We start from the raw sequence: 27,378 nt of genomic DNA, 5'->3' as shown, positions 1-27,378 counted from the left end.
TGTGGTTATTCAGATATGTGGTTATTCATATTACATATTCTTATATACACACACATCTGGTTATTTTCTTGGGTGTAAGTAGTAATAGTATAGTTACTTGAAAGTAATTTGCTGCGACATGTTTGTTTCTGTTAACATTGGAGTATGATCATGATCAGTATCTGGTAATATCAGTGAAATGAAACTGAAGATTTTACTATTTTACTTATCTTCTTAACTTCTTGGTCTTACTTGACAATCTCCAGTCATATGTTTTAGCATCATCATAATGTTGGCTCTTCTTTTTTTTAATACAAATACAAAGTAGTAATAATAGGTCTTAGGGAAGAGATTGTAAACTTAAAATTTATTTACCAAAAACTAATGAAATTAAGAATTATTTTGAAAGCACTTTTCAAAGCCAGGTTATGCTCATTAGTTTTTTGGCTTTGACAGGTGGACTAGTAATGTAAATTAAAGCACGTTGTGGAATGTCCGGTAATAGGCAGTAATGTTTCCATGATTGCTTTAGGGTGGAAATTTGGCCAGATCTTTGCCTTTTTTTTTTTTTTTTTAACTTTTCAATATTGATCAGTAGTTTTTAAAAAAATAAGCATTGTTGTATGTTAATAGCATTTCCCTGATACTTAACCATGAACCCTTTTATGAACTATATGCTGTTCCGACTTAAAGATTTTAATTATTATTTATTCTTAAATTCAACCATAACTTTTGAGTATTCGTTATGTGCCAGACACTGATACAGGCAGTGAGATATAACCGTAAACAAAAACAAGTCTTTACTGTCAGAGAGCCTGTATTCTGTATGGCCAGAAAAGTATCAAAATGTATGCATCTACATTGATTAGGGTCTTAAGATCAGTCAGAAGAATACCTTTTTTTCTCATTTGTGTTTTAGTTATTTATCAGTAGGTAACTAATTACTGCATGGTAAAATTAGCATACTGACTGGTTTATTTTGCTTTTCTATAAGCATGCTGGAAATATTAGAGAAGCTGCGAGGTGGATGGATGAGGCCCAGGCCTTGGACACAGCAGACAGATTTATCAATTCCAAGTGTGCAAAGTACATGCTAAAAGCCAATCTGATAAAAGAGGCTGAAGAAATGTGCTCAAAGTTTACAAGGGTTTGTACATCTAATGTTCTCATGAATAGTTTATACTTGTATATTTTTCAAAATTTGTTTTTAGTATTTTTAGTATGAAAATAGGATTTTAACTGAATTGCCATAGGAGAAGGAAATTGAAGTCAATATTAGTATAAAACATAAATAAAATTTTCTTTTTAGTTGGTTGTGGGTTTTTAAACTCTGATTTATATTGATGTATATTCAGATGAATTTTTTTTAGGGATGAAAGGAACTAATGTTAAGACTGCTTGCTGTGTGCTAGTGTTCTCTTATGTTACTCTCCAACTCCAGTTATGTAGATCTTTTGATTATTTACAAAGATATATTTTTTTCAGTGATTAGAAATATAATTCCAGGGCGCCTGGGTGGCTCAGTGGATTAAGCCGCTGCCTTCGGCTCAGGTCATGATCTCAGGGTCCTGGGATCGAGTCCCACATCGGGCTCTGCTCAGCGGGGAGCCTGCTTCCCTCTCTCTCTCTCTGCCTGCCTCTCTGCCTACTTGTGATCTCTGTCTGTCAAATAAATAAATAAAATCTTAAAAAAAATATATATAATTCCACTTCCTTACACATAACTGTTCCCTCTAATTCTGAAAATGGTTAGAAAGATAGAAAGTGATTTTGAAAGAATTTGTTTATCAGTTGACCATATTTTCCTTCTTAAATTCTATGAAGTGCTGTATTTGGTAAGAAATGTTCTTACAATTTTTATATAGGAAGGAACATCAGCAGTAGAGAATTTGAATGAAATGCAGTGCATGTGGTTCCAGACAGAATGTGCCCAGGCTTATAAGGCAATGAATAAATTTGGTGAAGCACTTAAGAAGTGTCATGAGATTGAGAGAGTAAGTACTATATATATATATGAGTTCCTTATTTTTTTGTTATATTTTGAAGGTTTTGAGAAAGAAAAACTATAGTTTTCCTTCTTTATAATTCATAACAAGTGATTTCTAAATATCAGTGCCCACATTTCTACGGTTTTTTAACAGAAATGTGAAATGTTTTGACTACATTTTCAGCAGACTTGCCCATTATCTACTATTCTGGCAAGAATTCATGTGAAAAACTTGATAGAAAGTTTGTAGCTTGGCTGTTTTTACTGATTTTTTAATATTTCACATTGGTGCTCCATCTTCAGTAATACTAAGCTCATTAAGTTATCCTAGAAAGCTTTTGTTTCAGGGGTTGATTGGTGATGCAATATATCTTTGATAGTCATAAAGTATAAGCTTTGAATCCTTTTTACAGTATTTCTGTAGCCTGTATAATTCCTTATTTTCTGATACATGCATTGTTTTCTTAGTCCTCTTCTGATTTATTTCTATCATGAATGGTTTGTTTTCTTTTTTTCTGTTTTTCACAGATAAAAATAATTTATATAATTTCATGCTGTTCTCTTACTAAGCCCAGAACCCCAGAGCTAGTTGAATGTGTTAGGTTCTGGTTACTCGACTTAAATGCTAATTGATTTCTCTCCCACATACCAGCACAACATTATGTAGGATTCAAATTTGTATTATTAGAAAAATTGCCAAATACTGCACATAGTCTTTGCAGGTTATTCTAAATATAAAAACTGAATGTTTAATGTGCAAATGTACTACATCATTATGTATATAATTATTTAAATTAGTTGATTAATTATGTTAATTGATTGATTTGTAATGCTAGCTTTACGTATGATTAAGGAAGGAATAAATACATATATTTCAAATCATGTGTTTACTTTTCATTCAACAAATAATTCAGTGCTTGGTGTATGCCATATGTTGTGCTAGGGGATGGCCAGTTGTATTTGCTTATTTGATATGCAAAGTATTTATATTGGATGATTATAATTTTTAATATATTTTTATTTTACTAATTTTTTCATGTGTAGGAAACAAGTAATTTGGAGTTTGATTTCTATAGTTTTCTTTGACATTGTTTTATTTCAGTATAATAAAAAAGATAATTTTGTTAGCATTTTATAGAAATCACTGACGACCAGTTTGACTTTCATACATACTGTATGAGGAAGATTACCCTTAGATCATACGTGGACTTACTAAAACTAGAAGATGTACTTCGACAGCATCCATTTTACTTTAAAGCAGCAAGAATTGCTATAGAGATTTATTTGAAGCTTCATGACAACCCCCTTACAGATGAGAATAAAGAACATGAAGCTGATACAGGTATAATACTCAAAGATATCTTATTATTTGCTGTGGTATGTATATGCGTCTTTGTTTTTGTTTTTTGGGGTTTTTTTTTAAGATTTTATTTATTTATTTGTCATAGAGAGAGAACCAAGAGCAAGCACAGGCAGACAGAGTGGCAGGCAGAGGCAGAGGGAGAAGCAGGCTCCCCGCCAAGCAAGGAGCCCGATGTGGGACTCGATCCCAGGACACTGGGATCATGACCTGAGCCGAACGCAGCCGCATAACCAACTGAGCCACCCAGGCGTCCTGCGTCTTTGTATTTTTGTGTAGCATAAATTTTTCTTGAGATTTTTAGTAGGCACCTTGTGGGAAGATGTTACACATGCTTAGAAAATGATCAACATTTTGTGGATTTCCCTAAGCAATAAAAGAAAAATACTGTTTATACTTTAAAAAGTTAAGCAAGAGGGTGCCTGGGTGGCTCAGTGGGTTAAGCCGCTGCCTTCGGCTCAGGTCATGATCTCGGGGTCCCGGGATCGAGTCCCACATCGGGCTCTCTGTTCAGCAGGGAGCCTGCTTCCTCCTCTCTCTCTCTCTGCCTACTTGTGATCTCTGTCTGTCAAATAAATAAATAAAATCTTTAAAAAAAAAAAAAGTTAAGCAAGAATTTAATTTGTAACTGATTATTAGCTCTTAAGAAGTTGAATTTTATGAGTTTAACATTTAAAATCTAGTTTATCCTGTACTATAAATTGCTAAATATCATTAGTGTCAGCACTCTACATTAGTGTGGCTGTCAGTATATCTAGTTAGTCTTCTTTGTAATATTTATAATTAACCTACTGAAAGTTGAATATTGCTTAAACATTAAAAGCCAGCTTGGAATCAAACTAGTGAAATTGCCTAATGATTTATCATTTGGCCAATTTTTAAAGTGCTGTTTTTATGCTATGATGCCAGAATATATCGTCTTCCTTAGATAATTATTTGGGAAGGGATCTCAGAATAAAAATGATACAGGCATGTAGAAGGTAAATGTGTGTCAGATTTTATTATTCATTCTTGAGCTTATTTTTCTTCTGAAGTTACTGTTGGTTGTTTTCTGTTTCCTTCTTCCTGTTAAAGACCTTTGGATTCCTTTTGTTAATTTTTATTAAAATTTAAAATCATAAATTGAAACCCTTGTATAGATTTCACTTGACCCTCTACCTGTTGTTGTTTCTTTAACTAGAAAGCAAATGCCAGTAAGAATCTACAGAACAATTTACAGTTGAAGCTGAGAGCTGTGATCCTGTGGCTTCTTTTGTTACCTCTCTGTTCGCTCCTCTTGCCTTTCTCCTCTTCTTCAAATTATACAAATGATAACCCAATTAATTCTAGTTAGACAAAGTTAAAACAGTTCAGAAATACAACTAGCAAGTGTGAAAATCCCCTTTTACTGTTCTTCGTACCCATAGATAATCTTTCAAAAGTTATCCCTATAAAAGGTTCAGTTGCTTTTGTACAAATTTACATATTTGTTTTATGTGTATGTAAACTCCAAACACATATTTCAGGGCAGTTCTTTGAGTTTTGGGTTTTCATTGTTTTTTTTATTTTAATCCCATAAATGAGTGATGTTCTCTCCAGTATTTTACAACTTAGACTTGTTTTTTCATAGTGTTGCTCCATATCTGCACATAACCTATTACAGTCATCAGTCATTTTATTTATTTTTTTAAAAATCTTTTTTTTTTTTTTTAATTTTTATGATTATTTGACAGAGAGCACAGGTAGGCAGAGAGACAGGCAGAGAGGGTGGGGGAAGCAAGCTCCCTGCCGAAGCAGAGAGCCCGATGCATGACTCGATCCTAGGATCCTGGGATAACGACCTGAGCCAAAGGCAGCAGCCTAACCCACTGAGCTACCCAGTCGCCCCATTTTAAAGGCTATGTAGGAACCTATGTGGGGTTTTTTCCCCCTCACCATTACAGTGCTATAGTAAATGTCCTTGTACATCATTTTGTACTTGTTTATTTAGCATGGATTGTTAGAAGTAAAAATTACTGGGTTAGAGTATGAGAATTTGAAATAGTGTCAAATTGCCTTCTGTAAAAGATTCATCAGTTTTATTATCACAGACACTATGTTGAGCTTATCTTTTACTTTTTTGCTAACACAAAAAATTATCCATCCTTTACATTTTCACTATTTGGGGGAAAATATTTGATTCATAATTCCTAGATTATTTAAAGATTTATTTATTTATTTTTAGAAAGAGGACGCATGTGGGCACGCTCCTCTGGGGGGTGGGGCAGAGGGAGAGAAAGTCCTAAGCAGACTCTGTGCTGAGTGTGGAGCCTGACACAGGCTCAATCTCACAACCCCAAAATCATGACCCAAGCTGAAATCAAGAATCAGACACTCAACTGGCTGTGCCAGTTAATTCCTAGATTTTTAAGAATGGAACATCTGTGTATATTTTCATGTGGCCTTTGGCTTTCTTGTGTAAATTGCCTGTTCATTCCTTTTTCACATTTTATTTTTCAACTTGGTTTGTAGAAGTTCTGTGCATGTTCGGGACTTTGATCCTTGTTTATGTATTGTAGAAATTTTCTTCCTGTTTTACTTCAGTCTTAACTTTATGGTGGGTATCTTTTATTATGGAAAAGTTTTTTTATGAGACAAAATTTCTTTAGTCTTTTGTGACTTCTAAGTCTTGCATAGAAAGAATTTAAAATATATTTTAGAAGATATTTATCTTCTGTGTTTCCTTACAGTATTCTGTTATGTTTACAATCATCTGTAGTTAGTATTTTAAAAAATTTATTTATTTATTTTGAGAGGGTGGGGGAGGGGTAGAGAGAGAGGGAGAGAGAGAATCCCTAGCAGACATGGGACTCCATCCCGTGACCCTGAGATCATAAACCCAGCCAAAACCAAGAGTTGGATGCTCATCTGACTGTACCACCCAGATACCCCTCATCTGGAGTTAATTGTTAACATAATGATGTGAAGTAGAAGGTGGCTTGTTACCCCCAAATAGACTGCTGGCTCCTCAGCAGTATTTATTGGTACGTTATAATATTCCCCACTGATTTAAAAAGGGGCACCTGCCTGGCTCAGTCTGTGGAGCATGCAACTCTTAATCTCTGGGTTTTGAGTTTGAGCCCCACATTGGATATAGAGATTATTTAAAAATTTTAAAAATAACAAAATAAAATGCCACCTTTATCGTGAACTAAACTGTGAAACACAACGTAGTGGGTTATAGGTGTCTGGTTCTAACATACATCAGAGCTGCTTGTAAAGATATTAAACTGTGGTGTTGACATCAGTATACAAGATTCTATTATGATCTCTTTGTCTCTTCTTAAAAAAATCTAATACTATGTCTTCAGAATTTTCTTGCTTTTATATCAACTTTCTTTTATTTTATTTTATTTTTTTTTTCAACTTTCTTTTACATTTGAGCTATAGAATTAGCTTGTCAGAAAGTTTCTTTTGGAGTTTTTAATTTGAATTGCATTTAAGATACAGATTACCATTTGGGGTAGGGATATCTTAAATAATATCGCATCTTTGCATACTAGAATGCATTGTATCTCCTATTTGTGTTTTAGTGTAATTGTCATATAACTTTGGTGAATTTACTGTTAGCATTATCTCTACATGTCTTTTTTTTTTCCATTACAGTATTCTAAATGAATATTGTTGTAGTTTTTCTTGGTATACTTATTGAACTCTGATATTAAGCTTAATAGTTTTTTCAGTTGATTTTTAAATAATTTTTTATGTAAGCTGTTAATCTGTAAACACTGGTAGTTTTCTTTCAGTATTTATACCTCTCTTTTTCATGCCTTATCTCATTGGTGAAGGTTGCTAAAAGTGCTAATTAATGGAAGCAGTAGTATGCTTGCTGCTTTTTTTAACTTTAGACTTAATATTTCTATGGTCTGCCATAATGCCTGCTATTTGTAGTAAATATCTGGTAGTTACCCTTTATTTGGTTGAGAAGTTGTGGTGTTTTTATCTATTTTCATTAAACTTAGAATCTTAGTCATGTGGCCAGATTTCTTTTATTTTGCCTTATGTGAATGTTGATTTGGCTGTATAGAGTAGTTTAGATTTGGGTGTTATTTGCTATGTATACACTTATGTATGCATACACATACACATAATTTTTTTTTCAAAATAGTGCAATATTCCAGCATAGTAGAATTCTCTTCTCGCTCCTCCTAAGTGAAAATTCTGAGCCTTTATTTTGTACACACAAGTAGTAGGTAATTCATGTAAAGTTGAGACACCGTGCTTATCCAGATAACTAGTGCTACATTAAGTGAAACAGGATTTGAACTCTTAGTTTCTGTATTAATTTCTGATGTGGTTATTCCTTTCTCTGTTTTTGTGTGGCAACTCTGTTATTATGAGTTAGGTGAGTCCTTTCAAAGCAGTGGTTGATAATACAGAATAAGATCACAGAATAGCCAGTGGGCCAGATCTATACTGCAGTTTGATGTGATAAATAAAAGTTTTATTGGGACTTAACTTATGTTTATGTATTATTTATGGCTAATTTTGTGCTACAACAACTGTGTTTAGTTGCACCAGAGACCCGTGGCTTACAGAGCTGAAAATATTTAGTATCTGGCCCATTACAGAAAAAGATTATTGACTCCTGGTATAGCATAGTGGAAAGAAAGAACCCAGACTTTGGAGTCAGAGTGAAGTGGATTTAAATCCTTGTTCTACCTTTTATTATTAATCTTGAGTTAATATTTTTCCTCTGATACCTCAGTTTTCTCATTCATAAAATAATATTATACTATAATCCTTGAGATTATTGAGGATATTAAGTTAAATGTATGCATGGTATCTGGTATATAGTAAGGATGCAAGTGGTAGCAGTTATTTTACAAGTCATTAAAAGGTCAGAATTCTTGTGGTTATTCATTTATAAATGTCTTGTATTTCCAGAATGTAATTTTTGGTCCTTGTTTGAAATTTTCTTTTTTAGTAGTAAGGGCTTCTTTACTAGGAAAAAGAGAAACAGGTATGTATTTATTTTTGATGGTTGTTGTCTATTGACACATAATAAATTTCCCTAAATTTAGCAGCTTAGAACAACTATTTTCATAGTTCAGAAATTTAAAAGTATCTGGGTTGTTCCAGCTCAGGGTCTCTTATAAAGCTGTAGTTAAGTTGTTGATGGGGCGGTGTAGGGGTACACCTGGGTGGCTTAGTTGGGTAAGTGTCTCTGCCCCTTTGGGTCAGGTCATAATACCACATCCTGGGATTGAGCCCCACATTGGGCTCCCTGCTTAGCCGGAAGCCTGCTTCTCCCTTTCTCTCTCCCACTCCCCCTGCTGTGGGCTCTCTTTCCTTCTCTCTCTTTCAGATAAATAAATAAATAAAATATTTAAAAAGAAAAAGGTTAACTGGGGCTAGAAGATCCATTTCCCAGATGGCTTTCTCAAGGGCTTTTGGCAGGTGACCTTAATATTGTTAGTCTCTCTAGAGGGTTTCTTCAGTTCCACGATACATAGTAGCTAGCCATGAAGGCAAGGAAGGAGCCACAACACTTTTAACGTTCTGTTCTCTTGACATAACACCCCATCACTTCCTACGTGTTCTGTTTGGTGGAAGTGAGTCACCAAGTATAACCTATATTTCAGTGGGAGAAGAATCAGACAATTTGTAGACATATTTTTAACTGCCATGTTTTACATTCTGGACACAAATTATTTACATTATTCTTTTTTCCTTTTTTTTTTTTTTTTTAAAGATTTTATTTGTTGGAGAGAGAGAGAGAGCAAGAGCAGGAGCAGGGAGTCCAATGCGATACTTGATCCAGGATTCTGGGCTCATGATCTGAGCCGAACGCAGACACTTAACTGACTGAGCCACCCAGGCGCCCTATTTATATTATTACATGCAGATTACACTTGCCCCTTCTGAGGCCTTCAAAAGTCTCATTCCATTACAGCATTAACTTGAAGTCTAGTTAGTTATGTATGTATATGAGGTACTGGTGCTGATGTGATTTCTTGAATATGGTTCTTTAGTATAGCTGGTCTAGCTCTTTAAGTGTAGTTCTTGATATGAAATCCTGTACCGGGGCTCCTTGCTCATTCTCTTAAATAAGTAAATAAAATCTTAAAAAATCCTGTGCCAAGTACATGTCCAGTATAAATTGATTGCAAAGGAATATTATTGGTCAAAAGTGGGTGGTGAAGGGGAAATGGAGGGTACACAGGAGTTACTGGTTCTGTCAGTTAAGTCCAGTTGAAGATAGCAGTTCTTTGATGAGGGCTCACGATGTAGGACTAATTCTCTAATGGTTTCTCGTTCTAGGCTCTGGTTTTTTGGTTCCACCTTCTGCATTTTCTTTCCTGTTCTTAAAAGTTAGCATTTGTGGGGTCCCCTGGCCAGCTCACTTGGAAGAGCTTGCAACTCTTGATCCTGGTGTGGGGGTTCAAGTCCCATGTTGGGTATAGTGTGATTACTAAAATTAATTTTTTTAAAAAAGTTAGCATTTGTTTGCAACTGAGTAGTTTTTCAGTCTGTTTCCAAAATTTGGGGGTCTTTTATACTATCTCTATTCCTGTTAGTCCAGATTTGCTGTTTCTGCCCATAGAATTCTCTTAAGAATTTTATAGTTTTTTTGTGAATTTTATTGGAAGCCACATGCACAAATATCATTGTCCACCTTGAGTTTTTGCTGAGAGGACAGCACCCTTGAGTGTCTTAGAAGCTCTGTTGTTTGAAAGGATCAGTGAATCATACCCTTAAAGTTTTTAAGAGAAAAGAGCCTTTTGGGTGACCGGTAGCTGAGGCATCATCTTTTGAGTTTCAAAGGATTTTAAAGCCAAACTCTGCTTTCCTCATTGACATATTTTCTTGGCAGTTCTCTGAATTTGACCTTTGCTTAGGAGCCGTTTTTAAAGAGGCTGAGAAATATGAACACTGTCAAGTCTTTCCATTTGTTTCTTTCTCTTGCTTTTTTTTTTTTTTCTCTTGCATTTTAATTACAAGCTGCAAGAGGAATCAGGTGCTGCCTGAACAACCTTTTTTTTTTTTTCTTTTCTTTTTTTTTTTTTTTCCAGTTTGGAAATCCCTCTAGCTAGATCACTCAGTTCATTTGATACATTTTATGATGTTACTAAATACATGTTATTAAACTTTCTGCCTCTGTGTGAGTATGACATGTTTCACTTACAGCCTCTTCAAAATCCAGACTTTTGAGCTTCATTAATTCTTTTTTCCATGTCTTTCCACCTTTTGCCATGCTCTAGAACCACAGTCAGTCCTACATTTTAGGTTTTTATTGCAGCAGCACCCCATTTCCAGGTATCAAAATCTGCCTTGGTTATCTATTGCTGCCTAACAGATTGCTTACACAGAGCTTTAAATAGCAAACATTTATTATCTCAGAGTTACTGTGGGCCAGGAATTCAGAAGTCACTTAGCTGTAGGATTTTGAAAGATGTGGGTTCTCTCAGGAGATTGAAGCCAAGATGGCAGCCAAAGACTTCTGAAGGGTCGATTTTAGTAGGAAAATCTGCTTTCTTCTTTTTTATTTTTTATTTTTTTATTTTTTTTAGATTTTTTATTTATTTATTTGACAGAGAGAAATCACAAGTAGATGGAGAGGCAGGCAGAGAGAGAGAGAGGGAAGCAGGCTCCCTGCTGAGCAGAGAGCCCGATGCGGGACTCGATCCCAGGACCCTGAGATCATGACCTGAGCCGAAGGCAGCGGCTTAACCCACTGAGCCACCCAGGCGCCCCGGAAAATCTGCTTTCAAGATGGCTTACTTTAATGGCTGGAGGCCTTTTTTGGCCACACGTGTCCTTCCATAAGGTTGTCTGTGTATCTTCACAACATGGCAGTTGGGTTTCTTCTGAGTGGTCCAAGAGAAAGCAAGGAGGAATCCACTGTGCTTTTATGTTCTGATCTTGGATGTTATACAGTTTGATTTCTAGCATATTCCATTTGTTGGAAGTGAGTTAAGTATAGCCTACAATTAAGGGAAGGGGAAATAGGTTCCACCTTTTGAAGGAAAGAGTTTATGGGCATATTTGAAAATCACCACCGTGATGGTATACTCTAGAATGACCTTATTCATTTCTCACTAAGTATTACCCAAATAAATACCAGTTGTACACATAACTTTCATATTTATTGCTTGAAGACTATAGATTTTTTTTACTTTATTATCTGGTATTTGTGATTTTCAGTCTTTCTTTTGAGACATTCCATAGTTTGTACCACAAGAGCTATTGTTAATTTTCAGTGTCAGGCTTTTGATTTACCATATAGTTATTTATTATTCCATGAACAAATATTTGAATATTTTCTGTATATTCTGCTAGTATTCTGGTAGGCCCTGAGAATACAAAATTTATGAGTAAGACAGGGTCTCTTCACCAATTCACAGTCTAAAAGAGAAGCACATGTATAAATGAAGTATTGTGACAAGCAAATACATATGTCATAGTAGCAGCAGTTGAGTATAGAGAATGAGTAACTCACAAGGTTAGAGAGGCATGACTAAAAAAAGTGTAGTCTAAGGCCATAGAAATATGAAACAGCTTGTTAGATTTCTAGAACTGCAAGAATAAGATTGCTGGGGGAACTTGTATGCTTTTATGTTTTGCTATGATTGCGACACCAGGTCTCCACCTGGTTTCAGAATGTTTTTTTGAAGGGATCACAGTGTTCTCTAGCCATTGTGGAACCATTAAATGGCAAGGTACACATAGGCACATGAACTTGTATAACATGTCATATTTTGTCTGGGAGTTTTAATGAGAATGTTAAATTAGTGAATGATCATTACTAACCTGATTAATATGCTTTTCATTAATTAACATATTGCCTATAGCAAACATGTCTGACAAAGAACTAAAGAAGCTACGGAATAAACAAAGAAGAGCTCAAAAGAAAGCCCAGATAGAAGAAGAGAAAAAAAATGCAGAAAAAGAAAAGCAGCAGAGAAATCAGAAAAAGAAAAAGGATGATGATGATGAGGAAATTGGAGGTCCAAAAGAAGAGCTTATCCCTGAGAAACTAGCCAAGGTACTTAATAATAGTGTTGAGCACAATTGAGTGAAATCTTGTGACCAGCTATTGTCATTTTATACTGTCTTATTTAACTAATTTGATTATAGATTTTAGAGTGAAAAATCATTTTAATTTTTTGTCTATTTTCTTTCTCTTTCTCTTTTTCTTTCTTAATCTTTCTTTCTTTCCCTCTCCCTCTGTCTCTCCTTCCCCTCCTTCCCCTCCCTCCCTTCCTTCCTTCCTTCCTTTGTCTTTCTGTCTGTTTGTCTTTCTGTCTTCCTATCTGTCTTTTTTTCTTTCTTGGAATAATGATCCTGATCCAGAGTAATCTAGTATGGTATAGTGGAAGGTTTGGGTTTTTGAGTCATTCTGATCTGGGTCCACATATCAGCACTTGTACTTCACTGTGTGTCTTGGACACTTTGTCTGACCTCTCTGATGATATTCTCTTGTATAAAATGGGACTAGGAAAAAATCCCTACTAGGCAGGGATGTTAGGATTTTTTTTTTTTTTTTAAGATTTTATTTATTTATTTGACAGAGAGAGATCACAAGTAGGCAGAGAGGCAGGCAGAGAGAGAGAGGAGGAAGCAGGCTCCCTGCTGAGCAGAGAGCCCGATGTGGGACTCGATCCCAGGACCCTGAGATCATGACCTGAGCCGAAGGCAGCGGCTTAACCCACTGAGCCACCCAGGCGCCCGGGATGTTAGGATTAAAGGAACTTTATGTGCAAAGAATGAAGCATCTTTTAAAAGCGGTAACATGCAACTTTTTATATCTGGACCAAATTGAACTTATCTCTCACCAGTGTGTCAGTTCACGGTATTTCTTTATTGGACTTTGTGTTTTGAACCTAATCTCTCTAAAAGCCCCTAAATATCTTCCCCCACGCCAAAAGTCATATCTGCCGTTATTTACTGTTAAGCTGAAACCAAGGTATTCATTGTCAGATAAGCCATTTTGATTAGTAACATATCCATGCAGTTTTCTTCTGGTCCTTGGTGTTGGGCTACTCCATGTGAAAATAATTGCATAGTTTATTATGTTAAAGCAGTAAATACAGTACGCACATTGCACTAGGGTTCAGTATTAGCCTCATTAGTAATTAAAAAGTCAAAATCAACTGCCTTATAACTAAGAAAAATTATAATACCTAATAAGTAGAGTTGAAAAATAGTTTTAGGATCAAATCAGAGCAGATGGACGATAATATCTCAAAGCAGTATTGCTAAGAACCATAGAGAAATCTAGCTTGGATTTCAAAGGATATATTGACATCTTTTCACAAGTAAATGTATAACTTCTAGGAGCAAAAGTACTACCTTTTTATTGTTGAGAGTTTATTGGAAGAATATACAAAATAGTGAGGAAACACAGAAAATTGACCTTTTAGGCCTCATGGAGAATTATAGTTATTCAGGGGTAATATCAGCTTTAAGAGCTTTCCATCTTTATGCTTCAGCTTTCTTTATTACTACCACTTTTACCATTGTCACTGACTTTGTGCCACCACCATTTTTTCTACATGCTTTCTCTATAGCCCATAATTTTTCCTAATGACTTTTCTTTGTAACACTTCATATCTTCCATTATACTTCTTAAAGAGAGGATCTATTTGGATTGCTTAGTCACTGTCTGATAAAGATTACTTACCCCCACAGAGCAGAATTTTTATACCAAGCCTCCTTATAGACTATTGACCTTGTGTCCACTGTATCACAGCTGCTTTTGGGCCAGATACCAAGTTATAGTCTAATTATTTATAGCTAGAGATTTTATAGTCTCAGAAGAAAATAATCCCTATAGAAATTGCTTTATTTGGAAAGAGCCCAGTGAAAGGTACCAAGTTTCATAGGCTGCCATTTAATATATTCTATTCTTGCCTGTTAGGCATATGGCACACTTTTCTTCCTAGGATAACTACCTCCAGGATGCCCCCTTAGCATCCACACTTACTTATATCCCCAGTGTGGTGGCAGTGCTAGATTACACCAAGCCATCATAGTAAGGTTTGGCATTGTAAGCTGTTTAAAAAGCTGCTTGCCAAATCTAGATTTACAGTGTCTAGATTCCGATTTTTTGTGATCCTATATTTTATCATTATTAATGTTATATCATTCTTAGTGTTATTAATGGTATATTTAGTGTCACCAGTTCAGGATTTTATATATGTAATATAAAATAAAAGCATTATTAAGTTAGCATTAATTCCACTTAAAGAAAAAAAGAAAATAGGAAGAGGTTTAGTGAGTTTTAATATTCAGTTAGCTGAGTATAAACCTGAAATCTTTGTTTCTCCAACTTACCATCAGGCAGTAATTGGTATTTATGAATTCCCTCATGTACCACCAATGCTATGTTCCTCCTTGCCTTCAGGTAGTATTCATCTCAGCTGGATTATTTTTTTCCTTCTGTGCAGACATGACGTTTCTCTTCATCAGTGTATTCTTATTATTCTGTCTGTATGGGGTTTAACAGTTTTAAACTTTCTGTTGCTACTCTGGGAGTATAGGGAGATGTATTCCTATACAACATATTGTAATACAGATTAGACTTCACATCAGTTTATAAATTTAAAAATCGCATATGATCAAAACTGCCTTTGCAAATATCTTACATTGCCCATCAACACAATGCAGTTCCAGTCTGTATCTCTTCCAACTTAAGTAAATTCAGATCTTCATGACTATCTAAGCTTGAGAGACAAAAATGAGTATGCGTAATTCTGGAAATTTTCATCCAGTACTCCACTCAGTGAACACAGGAGCCCTAGCTGAGTTTGAGACCAAGGAATTATGACTACCATTTGTTTAGTCCATGTCCGTTCCTGTGTGCCTCTCCCGGTGTGAACATTTTGCTATATTGAGTCTCATTTTGGTACTTCATAGGGTTGTCATGCACAGAATGCAAAGTTGTGAGAGAGGGAGAGAGAGATTTATTTCTATGCATCTTGTCTTTACACCTTTAGGGACTTGATGGTACTTTTTTCTTTCTTTTTTTAATCTTAAACACTGATTGTAGAACTCAACCCTGTTGATAGGCTTTTGTATATATAACTTCATATTTCATTATGTATATGTGAATATAGAATGTACGTAGCTTTATTATGGTTATGTACATAACCATATGTGCATGGTTTTGTCAGACAAAATGATAAAAATCTTACCTATATGAGGCACACAGAAACATGGGGACAATAGGTCCAGATTTTTTTGTGGTGGCATATGTTCTTCTTTATTAGGATTGCAGGCAGAATTTCTCTTTTCTTTTTCTAAGCTTAAATACTTAGATTTCAGTAAGTAAAATGCTCATATTGACTTAGCTTCCTTATGTTCCTTGTTTCGTTTCCATTTTGTGACAGCAGCCATATCTCCCTGGTAGTAAATTACCCTGATCATTATAGTGATCCTCATTTCAGTCTGTGCTCTGGAAGTCTTAAAAAACTTGATACAGCTCCATTACAATTTCAGTTTTCAGTTCTTTACCTTTCCACCTTTCTCCTCTGTATACCACAAATCCCAAATCAGTAGAACATAAAATTGTGGAAATAAGAAGCAAAATATCTACAAATGTATGAGAAAGGCACACTTAGGAGGTCTCCTCACTCCCTGCTTTCTCTTGGTATCCACGGCTAGTAGACTGACAGTGCCATATAGTGATTTCTTGTTTAGAGCATGTGTCCTTCAGAATAATGCCAGCTGCCTACATGCTAGTATAAGGTAAAACTCCTAGACATCACTTTCTTGCCTGCGGTGTTTTTTATTTCTTTGTTTGTTTTTAATGCTGTGAAATAATTTCCTTAGCCAGAATCTGTGTTGGTAAAACCACAATTACCATATTGGTAGAGGCATGTGGGATTGTTATGGCAAATACAAATTCCACCAAGGATAAATCTTACTACCTTTGTGATGAGACGAGGCAAATACAGGCATGGATATTCAGTGCCTTTCTGATAAATATGGTATTCTTCTCCAGCCCCATCCCAGTCTACAGAGATGAATTTTGTCTTAGATACTCACTCAGTCTAGGAGTGTAACAGTAACACAATTATGTAGTAAGTATTTCCTGTCCAGGAATTATTACAAGTATATAATTAATATGACATCTACATAATTAATAAAGGATGACAGAGACAGTTCAATAAATATAAATCTTCTTTTAAATGCTATCTCACCATTAGTATGGCATTGGAATAAATATGGATTCTATAGAATTTGTATGAGAACAAAGCAAGATAGAATGGTTATTTTACTGCCTTTAATAGCTTGATCATACTTCACTTTGAATTTAAAAAGAATGTTGACTCATTCTGTAATATTCTCTATCTCTCTCTCAACCCCTCTGCATCCTATTTAATATTTCTCCTCTGTCCTCCCCCCATCCTACCCCGTGGCTACCTTACCTGTTCATCTCACTGTCTTTCTTTGCCTGGTTCTGTTTTATCTTTCTTTTTACTTGTTGGATAGTTTCTATCCAGACATAATGTAATATATATGGTTAAAAACCTGTGAAGAGTTGTAGAGTTCAAATTCCCCTTCCTTTAGATTATGGGAAGTTAAAATATGACAGTATTTCTGGGTAATGGGTAAGTGATTTTTACCAAAAAGAAAAAACCCAGAAAGTGAAGTGTTTTTAATAGAATAAAGTCACATCCTTTTCCCCCTCTCCCCATCTTGCTTCCATTTGTATAATATCTTTTATTTTTGTTAGGTTGAAACTCCATTGGAAGAAGCTATTAAATTTTTAACACCGTTGAAGAACTTGGTGAAGAACAAGATAGAAACGCATCTTTTTGCCTTTGAGATTTACTTTAGGAAAGGTAGGCAATTAGGGTATAGTGGCCCTGACAAAATTGATCACTGTATTTCTTAGATATAGTCACCCAAATCCAGTGTTCTCACCACCATAGGGTTTTTCCCAGTGTAGCTTCTCACAGAAATGCCTGTTACATGTGTACGATATTGTGAGTCTCCTAGGACATTAAAATCAATAATAGATATACATACATAACTAAGATTAAGGTCAGATACAGTAGTTGTTATGTATAGATGTGGATAAAATTAGTTAATGATACTGAGCTTTGATTAGTGCTTGATACAGAGGGAGCACTGAATAAATGTTGGTTATTATTAACTGTTGTTAGAAGATGTGGTGCTTGAGGTGTATCTTAAAAAATGGATATTTCTAAAAGAAGATGCATTAAGAAAACACAAATATGCTTAAATAATGTTGAGGTTGTCTATTGTCCGAGTCAGGTAAAAGATAATGGAACCTCTTGGTTGTCTTGCTTAGAATGCCTAGACTATATATAGATACTAAGACTTTGTGGTATTGAATTGCTATAATCCAGGTAGTTCATTAAAAAAAAAAAGAAAAAGTATATCATTAAGGTGACACATCCTGAAGGGAAGAGAAATTGATTAGTAAGATCTGACAGAAGGTTTTTGCTCCAAGCAGTGTAACTGTTCTAAAAGAGATTGAATAAAATGGTACCTCTATAGAGTATCCATTAAAAAATCAAGTTTATCCAAAGTAATTAATAGTAATGTTGGGTAAAGGTTGCTGTATAGCATTGCTTGGAAATAGGACACAAAACTATAGTTTGGTTTTAATTTTTATTAAGATATTTACATGGGGATGTAAGATAGAGAATGGGCCAGGAAGAAATAGATTAAAAAAAAAACAAAACAGGTGGTCTTTTGATGGATTTGAGTGATTACAGTGGTTTCCATTATATTTCTGTTTTCCAAAATGATTGTGTTGTAATTTGGAAAAGAAATTTAATAAATAGTCCAGTAATTTAGAAACTTCTAAAGAAAAGTTAACACAACTCCCCTTTTTCTTTTTCTTTCTTTTCTTTATTTAGAGAGTGCATGGGAGCTATATGGGGGTTGGGGGGAGAGGGGGAGAGAGAATCTTAAGAAAGCTCCATGCATGGAGGAACCCAGTGCAGGGCTTGATCTCATGATTCTGAGATCATGACCTGAGCCAAAATCAAGAGTCAGACCTGTAACCTACTGAGCCACCCATGTGCTGCAATACAATAAATGTTCTTAAACAGAATCCTGAAGTATAAAAAAGCTGTTCTCCTTAAAGTGGGGAAGGGCAATCTGAATTCCTTACAATTGGCTTCTTGATTGTGTTTTAACCTCTGAAGGGCTCTTCAGCATTTGGAATTCACTGTAGTTGTGTGATAGGCAGTATTTTTAGCTTTCTGAGTGTTGGAGTAAGGGAAAAAGAAATGTCAGAGGAGCCTGGAGTTTTGAATTTTGTTATTTGGAGAATGGTACCAAATCGGAAAGTCTTAACAAAGAAGTGGTTTTTAGATGGGACTTGGAAGTGCAGTAGTAAGTAATCAGGTGAAATTTCCATTCAACAGATGGAAACACTACTGAAGCTTGGGAAACATGGGAGTGTGTAGGGATAGTGTAGAAAAATATGAGAAATCACTGAAAACATAACCTTGGTGAATATTGTACCTTTTGAGGAGGAAGCAAAACCAGGGATTGATTAGGAGAGGACACCAAATTAGGAGGGAAACCATTTCATATGAATGTCACAAAACCCAAGAAAAGAGCTAGTCTGAAGTATCAGTAATGAAGTTTTATAAGTAGTGCAGAAAATCCATTTACTTCTATTAAATTAGGAGGTTAAGAAATGGCTTAAGTTTTGTTTATATGGCATTAGTTCAAATATTATTGAATGCTATCTAAATTTTTTGTACTTCATAAAACATTTTTTTCTTAATATTGTGTGGTAAATATTAGCTAATGTTCTAATCTGAGGAAATCATTTGCTTCAGTCATGTTGCAGTTCACATATGATTGACTGTAAATTAGTTTCTCTATTTGTAATTCTCTAAATTAATCCTCCAAAGGAGGGCAGCTTATTTTATCAAATGATCAAAATATATCTTACTTTTTCTTTTTATAGAAAAGTTTCTTTTGATGCTACAATCAGTAAAGAGGGCATTTGCTATTGATTCTAGTCATCCCTGGCTTCATGAGTGTATGATTCGACTCTTTAGTACTGGTATGTTTTTGTTTTACATTATTTAAGTATTTGATTACAGTAGTGGATAGTGACTGTATAAGTGATCTATTTAACTTAATCATTTTAAAGCTGATGGATTTTAAATTAGCTAAGGGGAAAAGCAGGATTCTTTTCTTTGTGATGAAGGTCTTTATTTTAAGGCTAGAAATGTTACATGATTTTGGTATAGAATTGTTCAGTCCAAATATTTGAGAATAACCTTTGTTCCTGTTTCTAAAAAGTTACATGTAAGTTGAAACTTTGAATCATACTCATTGTGTAAAGCTTTTTAATAAATCGTTCTAAAATTGAAAAATCTTGTTGAAATCGACTAGCCACCTCCTTGCATATCTGTCTTCAGAATTCCTGGAGTCATAAAATTTTTGTTACTAAATATAGATTTAAAAGAACTTTAAGGCAGTCACTGCTTTTCAAATATTTTCATAGTAAGATCCATTACTTTTAATGTGAAGTAGAAATAAAGAATTTGAGAATGTAAAAGGTAGAATTTTATGCTAATTATTTTTCATTTTTTTTTTTAAGATTTTATTTATTTATTTGACAGACAGAGATCACAAGGAGGCAGAGAGACAGGCAGAGAGAGAGGCAGAGAGAGAGGAGGAAGCAGGCTCCCTGCTGAGCAGAGAGCCTGACGTGGGGCTCGATCCCAGGACCCTGGGATCATGACCTGAGCCGAAGGCAGAGGCTTTAACCCACTAGCCACCCAGGCGCCCCTATTTTTCATTTTATAGTTGAGAAATCTAGGCCCTTAAAAGATTAAATGACTTATTCAAGGTAACACAAATAATTAGTAATGAAGCAGGAATGAGAGCTCAGGTCTTCATATTATTCTTTATACTAAAGAGCTATACATTTAAAGTAAAGTATTTCTGTAGTCAAGTGATGGTGGTAGTTTTAATTTTTAAGTGACTGAATCTTTTAATAGAACAATCTGCAAATACTGTTAAATTACCTATCTCATTGCTGAATACTCAGCCATATATGAATCCTTACATATTTAAATAATGAGAGTAAATCAGGCTTCCCAATCAGTCTTTTGAGAAATGCTAAATTATCCTGATTAAGAACATTCTTTTGACTTCTGAGAAAAAATAAAACCTTACTTAAATTATATTTATGCTTGTCAAAAAAATTGATTCCTGTTGTAGACACTGAATCATAGAATGATTCTCAGATTCTTAAATTATGAAATTAATAAATAACATAACCGCCTTATGGAAAATAGAAGAAAGAATAGCTATATTTATTTATTTTGTTTTTAAGATTTTATTTATTTATTTGACAGAGAGAGATCACAAGTAGTCAGAGAGGCAGGCAGAGAGATAAGGGGAAGCAGGCTCCCTGCTGAGCAGAGAGCCTGATGTGGGTCCTGATCCCTGGACCTTGGGATCATGACCTGAGCCGAAGGCAGAGGCTTAACCGAGCCACCCAGGCAGCCCAGAATTGCTGTATTTAGAGAAAATAAAATTTCTAGTATCTTTTTTTGTATTAAACTTTTTGAAATGAGTTAGAAGATGAAGGCCAAGAGTAATGGTCTTAAATCCATTCCTGGTTAGGATGGAGTGCACTTAAGCTGTTTTGAGAATTAATATAAACACTGTATTCTGTATAATCAGCTCTTTCTTAAAACGTAGTAAAATAATACATAAAAGTCTATGGATTTGGAGACTAACCTTAGAAATAGGAATTAAAAGTGGCGTATCTGAATATATTTACTTACAGTATGTGTGTGGATTGATGAACATACGACTGTTTCTTTGGAACAGTTCTTTCAAGAATTAAAATGCTCTTGGATTTCAGAAGAACAAAGGCAGGATGGTCCTGATGTAAGAGTAGAATTATTTTGTGTCCCTGTTAGCTATACCCATTACTCCAGGTGTTTAGATGACAGCATTGTCAGGAAGAGAGTTACAAAGTAATTCTGATTTTGACTAAATTTAGACAGTTAAATGATAATTTGGAGTGATAAAGATGCACTGTCTCTTTAAAAAGCCTTCAAGAATTGGGTAGACTGCCCTGTTAAAAACAGGTGTATACTGTATAAAAATATCTGTGAAACTACAAAGGCACAGAGTAGGGGCATCTTTGATATACCCCACAGGGTTCCTTTAACTAATATATTTGGTACTTAAAAAAACAACACTAACTTTGAAGTAATTTTTCAAGAACACGTTTGTTATGTCAAGTTATATTATACTAACTCCTTCTTCACAAAGAAATTCTCACAGTAACACCTTTCTGGGAAGTATGGGGATAAAAAGGTACATCAACACCTGTTTTGTTATAGAAACTTCTCCAAGTAAATATACTCATTTTAGGCTGGTTATGAGTACCCTCAAAATCCTCCGAATGTTGTTATACTACCAATGTAATTAGTATCTGCTACATAGTAATTTACCATACAGGTCATCTTCCTTTCCCCTTTTTAATTATGAAGATGATTTTCAAGTTTTTTTTTTTTTTAAGTTATAGGACTTAGAGCAACTTAAACTACTACATTCCTGCTCGTGCTAAGTAAAAGATAGGAGCTTAGGTATTCAGTTGTTTCATTATTCATTTACATGCTTTTAAAATCACTGGTCATCTTGTTCTACAATGAATCTTTTGTCTTTTCCTCTGTCATTTGTACAAAATCCTTTTTTCTTTTATTTGCAGATTATTTTTCTTCTGTACTAATGTATTTCTCTCCTAAAAACTTCATTAATACTCTCATTTACCTACTTTACTGTTTTGAGTGGTAATCACTTTTAGGTTGTCCTTTAACTAATAGTGAGTAGTCTTTAGCTTACACAAAATATGAGCTTTTTTTTAAAAAAAGATTTTATTTATTTATTTGCCAGAGAGAGAGAGCACGCACAAGCAGGCAGAGTAGCAGGCAGAGGCCGAGAGAGAAGCAAACTCCCTGCCAAGCAAGGAGCCTGATAGGGGACTAGATCCCAGTTGGGATCATGACCTGAGCCAAAGGCATCGGCTTAACCGACTGAGCCACCCAGGTGTCCCAAAAATATGAGCATTTTCTACCCAAATTATAAATGAAAATGCCAGCTAGCCTGGGAATCCAGAGAAATTCTTTTTTTTTTCTTTAAGATTTTATTTATTTATTTGACAGGGATCACAAGTAGGCAGAGAGGCAGGCGGTGGGGGGGGGGAAGCAGGCTCCCCGCTGAGCACAGGGAACCCGATGTGGGGCTCGATCCCAGGACCCTGAGATCATGACCCGAGCTGAAGGCAGAGGCTTAACCCACTGAGCCACCCAGGTGCCCCAGAGAAATTCTTTTTGCTGAGAATCAGCCCCCTTTTCAGTGCGACTGTTAACCATTGATGATTACTAACTTAATCTGCTTTAGGATGAACCAACCATTATTTTAATTTTAAGATGTTGAAAGACTCCATTAAAAAGCCTCTTAGAGAAGGTTTTATTACCCTTTCCTCAATCAAGTATTGCTTTTCCGTGATTTACAAGACATTGTTCTATCAGAAGATAGCAAGGAAGATAAGTAGTCTGGGATTTTTTATTTTCCTGAGACCTCAATATTTTTTGTTAGTTTTAATCACTTTCAAAGGATTTTTAGATTGATCCAGCAGCCCTCTAGTCTTTAGCAATAAAAGCCTATCTAATAGATTGTGACATTTGCGGTTGCTCCTTTCCTTAAAGATACAGGTAAAATTGCATTCTATAGAATTCCATACAACATTCTAAGTTGTACTGCAGCAGAGTTTTGTTGTTGTTGTAATTAGTATCTTCCTGGAAATTATAGTTCCAATCTACATAACACAAGGGAGTAAACAGAGTCTGCCTCAAACATTTTGTGATTTAGTGACAAATATTTTTGGAAATAGCTATTAATGGAAGTTGTGAGTTACATAAATATTTCCTCTTTATATATCCCAAATATATATATTTTTTAATTGTGTGGGCTTTTTTTTTTTTTTTAAAGCAGTTTTGATTTTTCTGGGAAGATTGTTTTAATCTGAGGAAAACAGATTTAATGAAGATCATAAAAACATGAAAAGCTTAGCTTCCACCTGTAACCAACTGTAATCTAACTATACGATTACTTTCCCATCTTCATACAGTGTCCGGAAAGCACTTAATGCAAAACAACAAAGCCCATGGAAGTACCACATTTTATAGAAAATCCGTGGTTTTGACATAATGTTCATTGTAATTGGCTATAATCTATTTTATCAACTTTTCTTTGAGTTCTCTCTGTACTCCTGCTTCCCCTGAAAAACAAATACTGATAAATTGCAAAAGTTGAAAGTACAGCCATGATGGAGTTTAAGCTATATTCTTTAGTAACTCATTTAATTGGGGAGAAAAGCCCTCATTTAATTGAACCACTCAATTCTATAGAATGAGAGAAGAAATATTATTTAACCAACAAAAGTCTTATAATTAATTATTCAGGTACATAATAATAATATGTGAAATATTTCATGTAGATGTTTACTACCCAAGATTTCATGTTTAATTTTAAACTTAGGATAGTGATCCATTAGGGAGATAATGAAAGCAGTTTAGTAAGTCATTACTACCATTTGAAAATCTAAAATAGAAATAGAGTAGAAAATACCAGAATGCATAACACAAAGTTAGGGTTAGTGTTCTGTGCAACTTTTGCTTCACATAATGAGTTAAATACATGGGATACATATTCATCAGTAGGATATTTGAAAAGTGACCACCGTGGTTCCTAACCATAAGGAAGATATATTTTCAATCTATGATAAAAGTAATAATAATTTGTCAAATTATATATTTAGCTATTATATATTAGCTCTCTTATATGTAACCTTTCTTTACTGTGATCATTTTAGGTTAGGTGTTTCCTCAATTTTATAGATTAAGAAATAAGTTCAGAGAGGTTGTGACTGGTCCAAGCCTAGATCCAAACCCAGGTCTGTCTGGCTCAAAGCTTCAGACTCTCTCTCTCTATACCAAAATAATGATGGGGGAAAAAAACCACCAAAATTCAGTCAGCGTTTGGGGCAGGGAGGGTCAGCTTTTCCATCTCTAAATCCCAAGCCCTGGAAATAAGATTATTACTAGCACATAGTCATTACAGGAAAATACTTTGTTGATCCTTTAGAATTTATTATATAGTGATAACTCCATTTATTTATTTATTTATTTTAATATTTTATTTATTTATTTGACAGACAGAGATCACAAGTAGGCAGAGAGGCAGGCAGACAGAGAGGAGGAAGCAGGCTCCCTGCTGAGCAGAGAGCCCAATGCGGGGCTCGATCCCAGGACCCCGGGATCATGACCTGAGCTGAAGGCAGAGGCCTTAACCCACTGAGCCACCCAGGCGCCCTGATAACTCCGTTTAAATAGCCCCTGCAAATAAAGGTCAATGAAGTCAGTCATATTGTCTTTTAAAATTGCTAAATTTTATAATGCTTTACTTGGGTATAGAAGATGGAGGTGAGGAAAATTCTGTTGTCTTCAGTACTACATAATTACTGTGACAGTATTTATCAGGTGGGTGTCATCAAAGCCCCCTACTTTACAGACTTGATTTGAAGTTGAGGGGGGCAGGCCTTTGGGCTTGGAAGGCTACAGAATTACATCTTTCATTATCTGTCTTGCTTTCTGTTTTTTTCTGAAAGTGAATCATTTATCAGTGAAATGTCTTTGGATGCTATTAGAAAATCATTAGATTATTCTGCTAACACGCACTTTACATTTATTTAATAAGCTCTTTAAATGTTGAATTATAAGTAGATTCATCTAGTTTTTATGTATAATTGCTGTATTTCATCAGACTCTTCCACATAATTTTTTAACTTCTGCAAACTGTATTAGAGTATCTAACTACTAATCGAGTTTGTTTTTAATTTGTTCAGCAGTGTGTGAAAGTAAAGATTTACCTGATACAGTTAGAACAGTATTAAAACAAGAAATGAATCGTCTTTTTGGAGCAACGAATCCAAAGAATTTTAATGAAACTTTTCTGAAAAGGAATTCTGATTCATTGCCACACAGATTATCAGGTAATCACATTATTTTCTTTTTATCTTAACCTTCTAAAACAATTTCAGTTTTTATCGTAATGGATCAGTGACAGGGTTACATATTTCTCGTGGAAGAGGTATTGCAATTATCTCACATTTTAATCTTATGAAAATAGGCAGCTGAAATATGCTTCCTATAAACTTAAATCTTTTAGACAAAATTATTACTGTGCAACAAGGTCAGTAGTTTTTCCTGGTTCAGCATTGTCTTTACAACAAAGCAAGTATACTGCATTTAGCTATATATTATATATAGTGAAGGTGGGAGGAGAGTTCTGTTTTTTTTCCTTTCTCCCTTCAGTGTGTTCTTAAAATTCACTTGGATGTGACCATCATCTTTTACTTCTCATGCTTATATAAGATATTAAACTAAACAATGCAGAACACTTGAAACCTTTTCACAGGCAGGGGTCCATGCTGGCAGTCCAGAGTCTGGACTTGATGGGACCGTGTGGGTAGTGCATTAGTAGGATGCTTTTAGAATACCTGGCTAAGAACGCCAGCAGCTTTGTATGCCTTTGTGGAATTCTGAGTTCAGCTTTTTGGCCCATACCATCAAGGTTGGATGTCTCCCTCCCACATCCCCAGCCCCATCACATTTTGTGGAGTATTCCCCTCAGCCCCAAATTATGTTCATTTAAAAAAGAAAACTATCCATGGTTCTGCTGCACAAACACAACTATTATTAGAATATTTTATTTCTTCATAGTTTTTTTATTTTAATCCTAGTTAAGCTATTTTTGGTCTATCAGGGTTTTTTTAAACAGTGTTTCAAATGACTGTTCCTATTTTTCTAATAAAGTGCCTCACTGAGTACACATTTATGTTACATTTTATATTTGAATGGATAGAGGATAAGATGCTGATTTTACTTTGAAATAAAACAGATTTCCTTTTTACTTGTCCCTTAGCTGCCAAAATGGTATATTATTTAGATCCTTCTAGTCAGAAGCGAGCTGTCGAGTTGGCAACAACGCTTGATGAATCCCTCACTAACAGAAACCTCCAGGTAAAGAGTTTCTCATAATCTCTATTAAGAGTACCTGATTACTTCTCTGTTTTTCTTTTAACGAGAATTTCTCTTTTCACAAAGAGAATAATTTTTACCCAGGTAACTGTTTTTTTGTTATTTATGCATACTTTACCAAACCATTATGAATACATATCAGAAACTAACCTTATCTTAAATTTATGTAGGATTGTCTCTTTGTGTACACACACATAGCAGGCTATCTGGCATTCAAGAGCTAGTTCCACATCTGTTACTTTTTTTTCTAGATATGTGTTTTAGTAAAATCATATATATATATTCCATAGTTAATTTTAGATTTCTCTTCATTCATATCTGTGCATTTTTTAAAAGATTTATTTATTTTAGAGAGAGTGTGTATGTAAGTTGGGGAGAGGGGCAGAGAGGGAGGGAGAATCCCAAGCAGGCCAGCTCAGTCTTACCACCCCAAGATCATGGACCAAGCCCAAATCAAGAGTCGGATGCACATCCGACTGAGCCACCTAGGCACCGCCCTGTCTGCATTTTTGAGCAAGCAGTGGTCTCTGTGAGGCTCTTTTTTAACAATTTATTTACTGAGAGAGTGCACATGCATGCACACAGGAGTTGGGAGGGACAAAGGAAAAAGACAATCTTTTTTTTTAATATTTTATTTATTTGTTTGACAGACAGAGATCACACGTAGGCAGAGAGGCAGGCATAGAGAGAGGAGGAAGCAGGCTCCCTGCAGAGCAGAGAGCCCGATGCGGGGCTCGATCCCAGAACCCTGGGATCATGACCTGAGCCGAAGGCAGAGGCTTTAACCCACTGAGCCACCCAGGCGTCCCGGAAGAAGACAATCTTAAGTAGACTCTGAATGATCCCCATGCAGGGCTGGATAGTACCACCCAAGATCACTACCTGAGCAGAAACCAAGAGTCATTCGCTTAACTGACTGAACCACCCAGGCGCCCCCTCGGTGAAGATTCTGACATACT

The 27,378-nt window shown here is 35.2% G+C and overlaps 1 protein-coding gene across 2 annotated transcripts in view; it reads left to right on the top strand.

Moving 5' to 3' along the window:
- The window catches only part of NAA15 (N-alpha-acetyltransferase 15, NatA auxiliary subunit), an 85,196-nt gene that overhangs the window by 54,420 nt on the left and 3,398 nt on the right, over window positions 1–27,378 (top strand). Inside the window, exons 12-19 of one of the 2 annotated variants that reach the window (XM_044268061.1) lie at window positions 974–1,126; window positions 1,845–1,973; window positions 3,095–3,308; window positions 12,140–12,333; window positions 17,029–17,137; window positions 19,252–19,350; window positions 25,228–25,371; window positions 26,304–26,401. In XM_044268061.1, the coding sequence (XP_044123996.1) occupies window positions 974–1,126; window positions 1,845–1,973; window positions 3,095–3,308; window positions 12,140–12,333; window positions 17,029–17,137; window positions 19,252–19,350; window positions 25,228–25,371; window positions 26,304–26,401 (1,140 nt within the window). Of the gene's footprint in view, window positions 1–973; window positions 1,127–1,844; window positions 1,974–3,094; window positions 3,309–12,139; window positions 12,334–17,028; window positions 17,138–19,251; window positions 19,351–25,224; window positions 25,372–26,303; window positions 26,402–27,378 lie in introns of both variants that reach the window. The other variant, XM_044268060.1, reaches the window with a different exon arrangement.

This window comes from Neovison vison, chromosome 11 (genome assembly GCF_020171115.1).
Source record: "Neovison vison isolate M4711 chromosome 11, ASM_NN_V1, whole genome shotgun sequence".
Classification (NCBI taxonomy): Eukaryota; Metazoa; Chordata; class Mammalia; order Carnivora; family Mustelidae; genus Neogale; species Neogale vison.
This window is presented reverse-complemented; position numbering and strand designations above follow the sequence as displayed.